This window comes from Patella vulgata, chromosome 1 (assembly GCF_932274485.2).
Source record: "Patella vulgata chromosome 1, xgPatVulg1.2, whole genome shotgun sequence".
Lineage (NCBI taxonomy): Eukaryota > Metazoa > Mollusca > Gastropoda > Patellidae > Patella > Patella vulgata.
Window position 1 is genome coordinate 63,868,339 of NC_065879.2, and position 6,958 is coordinate 63,875,296.

Below are 6,958 nucleotides of genomic sequence, written 5' to 3' on the forward strand. Positions count from 1 at the left end.
ATTTAGCTGAGGTGGCTGGTAGTAACCCAGGTTTAAACCCTGATGATATTATAGAGAAATATCGGGAAGCTATAACACATTATAGTAAGGTAGGCCTCATCCAGTTTCTATTATTAACCAGCATTTCCGTTTATTCACCGGTAATTTTTTTTTTACCATGTACTGATAAGATATCTTTTCTTTTTGCCCTTGAACCAGTAATGATTGATGATGGTAAATCACTATTACTTTATATTCGCCACATTATAGGCAATCTGATTAGAATACATTTCAATATTTTGTTTCGTTTTCATACGCCCACATTTTCATGTGGACGTATATTATCTTCGCTCCTGTCCGTCCAGAGGTCAATCCACAATTTGTTTGCAGACAGTCTATACTGGTCACAATTTTTATCTGATTTTGACGAAAACTTGTAATATTGGTTTATCTATAATAGATCTTGGTTCCTTTAGATATTGGCATGTATTAGACAGTAACTTCATGGATTATTACCTCTAAATATCAGAAAAAATCATGTTTTTAGCTTTTGGACACCCTAGAGGTCATGCATATCAATTTAACTGCCTGGATTATGTACCCTAATTCTATGAAAAATTGTGTTTTAAGCTTGTGGACACACTACTTGTGACATTTTTTATGCGATTTAAAAACCCCATGGATTATAATATATCACCCTAGTGCCTTAATGATAGTTGAGGTTGAATTTCATAAAAATCGGAATGAAACTGCCCTACAAAATGGCTGCTCCTTGTACGCAAATTGAAATATTTTAAAAGTATGGAATATCAAAGTTGTGGACATGCTAGAGGTCACAATTTTGATTCCATTTTGATGAAACTTTAAATATCTGTTTATCTCGCAAAGATCTTGGTTCCTTTCAATATTCTTGTATTTCGGACCATAACTTTCTAAATATACGAAAAATCTTGTTTTTAGCTTACTTATCCGATTTTAAAAAAATGTTTAAATATATCACTGTTACCCCTAATGATGGTTGAGTTCAAATTTTGTGAAATTGGACTGAAACTGTCCGACAGAATGGCCGCTCCTTGTACACAAATAGAGTAAAAGTATGTAATACCAACTGACAAGGACAGCTGTCTAGTTGTTCAGATGGAACGGAAAACTGAAGCCCCGTGTACACATTGGCGTGCTCGTAAAAGATCACATGGCAGTTGGAATTTGATATAAGAGTAGGTCGTAGCGCCGCTGTCCGGGCAAAATTCCCTCATAGCACGCTGTATGGCGTATGCTCGTTGTCATTAGCCCAGTTGGAGCAGAACAGTAGGACATTAAACCCTATTTCAAATTTCATTTCATTTCACAATTTGTATCAGATTTTGATGAAACTTAAAAGATATGTTTGTATCTCAAAGATGTAGGTTCCTTTCAATATTCACGCATATTAGGCCGTAATTTCCTGGATTATGGCCCCTGTTCCACTAGAGTTCACATTTTTTATATCTGATTTAAAAAAATTTAGATTGATCGCTTTTACACCATAATGAAAATCAGACCACCACTGACTAACAAAATGGACGTGCCCCGTACACATATAGGTTGTGGACCCGGTAGAGGTCACAATTTTTCTATGGCTGAGAATGTCTACCCACAGTTCTCTGTGCCAGACGGTAAGAACATTTGATTGGCTAAACCCTCAAATCAACCAGTACACAGGTTATTTAACAACTCTTCCAGATTCTACTGTAGTGAAGACAAATAAAACAATGTTTTAAACTATGGAAAACGAAACAAAATAGGATGAGTATTTTAATCAGATGATATTTATAGTACCTTGTGGGAATCAATTAAACCAGTTTATTCTGTTTTTAACCTTTGCAATAGTGTGCAACATAAGGTGTGTGAAATGGAAGAAACATAACAATATTTAATGCATATTTGACTAAATGACTAATTAATTAATGAATCATCATTGATGTTCTGTTTATTGTTTTCTAATCCTATCTTGAATGTAAATACAGGAGTCCAGATTCAGATACCCAACTGTCAAACACACCCTGTGGATACATGTCTATATTTTATAGTATTTCTTTTTACAAACACAAAAAATCTCTTATCAAAGTAGATTTCCTGTCAAAACTGAATTGAATTTTTTTGTTTGTCATTATTAGTTCAAAAGTGCTGGTATGATTGAAATGGAGGCAAGTCTAAAAGCATGCCGAGTTCTCATTGGTCAACGGGTGAGTAACCTAATCTTGTAATATGAAAATGTGCCAGGTTTTATTTGTTGTGGTATTATAATCCATCTTCCTTCATAAATTTATGTACATATGTCAGTGATGCGGTATAATCCATCCCTCATGGAAATAACACATCAGATCAGGTCATTTTGATAATTAATTGACCTATTAACACAGTTTAACTCTTTTAATCATTGAATTCAATTTGCAATTTTTAGTTCTCCAGTAACAAAAACAATCCCTGAAACAGCTCAGTTATAAATCATTCAACTGAAACAGCTCAGTTATAAATCATTCAACTGAAACAGCTCAGTTATGAACTATTCAGCTGAAACAGCCCAATAAAAGAACAAAACGACAAGTTCATTTCGAATATTATTCAGTAAGAAATGTTATAGGAATGCATTTATGATTATAGATTATTTACATATTTACACAATTTATAACAATTACAAAATCAACAATTCATAACAGCTGTCAAAACAAACTTTCAAAGTCATTCGAGTTTCAATAAATGTCAAAAAATCTCATCCTACAATTAGTCAATAATTCTAAATTACAAATCAATAATAGAATAATTATCCTTTAACTACAAATCAGCAACTTAATTTACAGTAAATTGTCTCAATTGTTGTCCTTCTAGCATTAAATTAAAGTCCATGTCTAAAACAGTCATCACTTGCTTACACGCAATAACGAAAGCACTTTGATCTGATGCCAGATTATCCAGCAAAGTTTTTAAGCCATATTACAAGGTTGATAGAGATCCATGCGAACTCGTTCAATCGTTTTTCCAGTAGTTTTACGTGCGGCTCTCTGTTCGCTAACCATCTCAACAATTGGTGTGTATCCAGGAAATTTCTTGATGAAATAATTAGGCACTTGTCGTTTGGTATTGTTGGTACGACTTCTCTTGTTGGCAAACCATGACTTTACTTGAGCTGGTGATACTCCTGCCTTCTCTGCTAAATCTTCTTTTTCTTCGTCCGTTGGATATGGATGTTCACTGTGGCATTCATACCAGTCGTTTAAGATATTCTTTGCTGCAGAACTGAGTAGTTTGTACTGAGGGCGACGAGAAGCATGTGTTTCTGTAGACGTGTCTGCTCCTTTCTTGCCACGATACTTATATTTGATTGGATGGTCGTTACCAGTGATGGACAGCGTGTTAAATGATCGAACTCGTTTATTTGCTAACCATTTTCTAACCTGACCGTGGGTAATGCCCCCTCTAGTAGCAAGTTCTTCGACATCTTCATCATTTGGGTATGGGTAGGTCATGTGTGCGTCGTACCAGTTGCTTAGCATTCTGATGGTCTCAGGACTCAGTAGACGACCTGTTCTGGATCTGGTAACAGGAGTCTCCTCAATTGATTCTTTGGATGAATTGGTTTCTGGACTGGTAATGATGGAAGCAGAAGCACTGTTTAAGGAGCTGATGGAAGATGTAGCACTATTTATGGAACTGTTGGAAGATGCAGAAGAACTTGAGGAAATGCTCATGGAACTGGTAGAGGTAGATGGGAAGCCTTCAGATAAAGATGCTGAACTAGAATGTGACTGAGCATCAGCTGGTCTTGGAGCAGAGTTGATTTCGTTGAAGGTGCTGTTGGTAGATGAAGATGCATCTCTTGATGCAAAGCCTGATTGGCGAAGACTGGTAATTGGTGTTGAAGTGGTAGGTGGTAACTTGGTTATAATGTCTACTTCTTTTTGTAATTTTTCGACAAGAGCTATCCTCTCTTTGTTGTAATGGATGTTAACAGCATATTTACTTGACTCTGTGTAGCTGGTGCACAGTGATTGATAGCGCTGCATCTCAATACGTCCAACTTCTGAACAGTAAAGACTTTCCATCTTTCTACTGGTTTCGTGAAGATCATTATCACCATGGAGACGAAGGAATCGGTCTTGAAGTTGCATGTGAAGGGCATAAACTTGTTGACTTGAAGAAGTGGCATGATCTCGGGATGTTTCTACAGAGCTTGGTGATGTAGCTGACTGAAGATGGTCTAAGTTCCAGTTACTAGTGATAAGACTTGCTGGCACCTGAAGATAGTAAGCACAATACAATGTAATTCATAGTAACAACTTTAAAGGTTCTCTTAAGAAGGAGAAGGAAAACAGATGAACCTGTGATTAAGTATTGAGATAGTTATTGATTTGAAATGACTAGACCTAGTTGGGTATAAAATAGAAGTTCCACTGCGCTGTTAACAATTTAAGCAAAAAGAGAAAATAAATAGGTAAAGCAACCAACTTATGTTTAATATTGTATAGAGCTTGTCCCATTGCTAATCAAAATATCAGATCAGCTGAATTCAGTACTTTATTCTTAATTAAATCAGGTGTAACTTCTTTAACTTTATAGCATGGTACATGCTCTTTTTTTTTGCAGTATCTTTTTCCCAGACACATGAAAATACAATTACTATGTAATAGATCTGTAAGTCTATTGACAAAATGAAGTAAATAGTAAGGGGACTTTCTAAAATGGTAAATGTAACAAAATGATAACCAGTACTGAAGTAGCATCAGGTGTTCATGGAAGAATCAGCCTACTCAGTCCTGTGCATGGCACCTAAAAACAAATTGTTCTGGCTTGCATAGAATCAATGCTACTCTAAGACCGAATGTAGGGTTGTTTTTTCTCAACAAATATAAGAATTACACATACCTGTAAATGATTACATTCTTGTGCAAGAAACCGCTGTAGGTCTTGAAACATTGGATGCGATCGTAAACGACCCAAATACCCAGTAGGTGGCGTCACTGCGGACTGATTCAAGGGTGAATAACTGTGGCTCAATGGTGATAAGTTCATAGACGAATCTCTGGATCTGTTTACAGGACTGAATGCAGAGTCTGGACTTGTAGTTGACAAAGACAGTGGTTGATACGGTCGATCAGATTGACCACTGCTTGTACCAACTGGAGATAACTTGCTGTAATTCAAGGGAGATAAATGTCCTGGTAACATTGCTTGTGGTCTTTGTAATATATTCACCGGAGTCGAATGAGACATCGTTGGAAGGAAAGACAAACCTTGAGAAGACATGATGCTCGGAGGCAGTGGAGAAAACTGTGCTAAACGTTGCCGTTCGTCTAAAAACATTGCACCACTGTAGGACATTTTAACACACAGATTATTGGAGAGAACTTGGTAGGAGGAATAGAAATCAGTGAATGATAGAAATTTGAAATTCTTCAGGCCTTATATACCAATATTTTAAAATTTGACTCAAATGGCTTGTCTCAGTGTCAATCATAGGTTGAGAAAAGATTTTTTTATTTTTGTATTTCTCAAGATCCAAGTGTGCTTGGAGTAAAAGCTGTAATGATGGCCTCCTCTCTGTATTAAGGGGTCTTGTAACAACACAAGTAGGGAATTTAGAGGCTGGTGGCTTCATTTATATCTTTAGATAAACATCCAATCAACTAATCATCTTAATCTCTTGTAATCTGTATTGCACACCTTCTAAAATAATATTTTGCAAATTTCATTTCCAGAAGAAAATAAAAGGAAAATCATTTTGTTGCTTTAAATTTTTAAGTTGATGCAGTGATTTTTTTTTCGATTTTTTTATTTAAATATCAGTTTCTCTTTTTAAATGTGTAATCTTATATTTTTCATTTAATTTAGATATGTTTAACTTAGATCTGAAAATGATATTCAATGGTGTAATATTTGAATTTATTACAAGTAATACAAGTAAAAGTCTTATTTTATTAAAAGTAATACAACAAGTAAAAGTTTCATACTCCAATATTAAAATGTTTTATTGCAACAAATAATTCCATTTTCTGATATTTACTTTTAGAGTTATTCTACTGTATAATTTTTTTTATATGCACACATGGTATATGAGAGTATATTGTTGTCACCACTGTCTGAGTTGCCTGTAGGCATATATGTTTTAATGACTGGCAGAGTGGCAACTTATCTTTACTAGTCTTACTCTTAGAAGAAAAGATTTAAGAATGGCCCTTGTCTGTAACCAGAGTTATGAAAACTTTCTGTATACATGATAATGTTAAAAGCTATTTTCCTCACTCTCTAAAATAGAATATAAATATTACAGATGCATTATGTAAGATTTGGATAAAGAGCTTGCAGTTCAAAAATAGATAATTAAAAATGAATATATTGAAAATTTCAGTCAAATTACTTATTCCCTGCGAAGTTAATAGTGTTTGAAATTTTGAAAAAATGTAGCTTAGATTGTTTATATTCGTAGCAACGGTACTTGACAATTGAGACTTAAGTCATGATGGTCTATTTATCATTAAACTCTTATATGGCCATGGTGTTCTAATCTAAAATCAGAACCATCCAAGAGCCCAGGGATTTCTTATTGTACATGTATATACAGGTGACAATTCTATGGAATACAATTGCTGCTTATTACTGAGCGACATTTCAACTAGGTTTCTCGAAACGTTGCTCAGTAATAAGCAGTAATTGTATTTTATAGAATTGTGGCCTGTATTTTCCAGTTCAATTACTAAAAGCCATTGAAACAAGTTATTAAATGTTTGTATAATAACTTATATAAAGTTTGAATCTAGAAAAAGATCTGCAATAGGCAGATTTATCACTTACATAATGCATCTTTAAATATTTTATTGATACAATTATAATTAAATAGTTTATTTCTTCTCTTTTTTTGTGGGGATTGGTCTTATTTTTTATGTATATTGATTTTCATAATTATTTGACAATCATGATTTCAAATAACTTTTTTACGTTTAAA

The 6,958-nt window shown here is 34.3% G+C and overlaps 1 protein-coding gene across 1 annotated transcript; it reads right to left on the reverse strand.

The window, feature by feature from the left end:
• Nucleotides 1-2,942: 2,942 nt before the first annotated feature.
• LOC126809721 (uncharacterized) lies at nt 2,943-5,319 on the reverse strand. The gene is made up of 2 exons (XM_050534473.2): nt 4,882-5,319; nt 2,943-4,253 (listed from the first exon to the last, which is right to left on the reverse strand). Exons 1-2 carry the CDS (start codon nt 5,317-5,319, stop codon nt 2,943-2,945), a joined length of 1,749 nt encoding a protein of 582 aa, XP_050390430.2.
• Between the last annotated feature and the right edge of the window lie 1,639 nt (nt 5,320-6,958).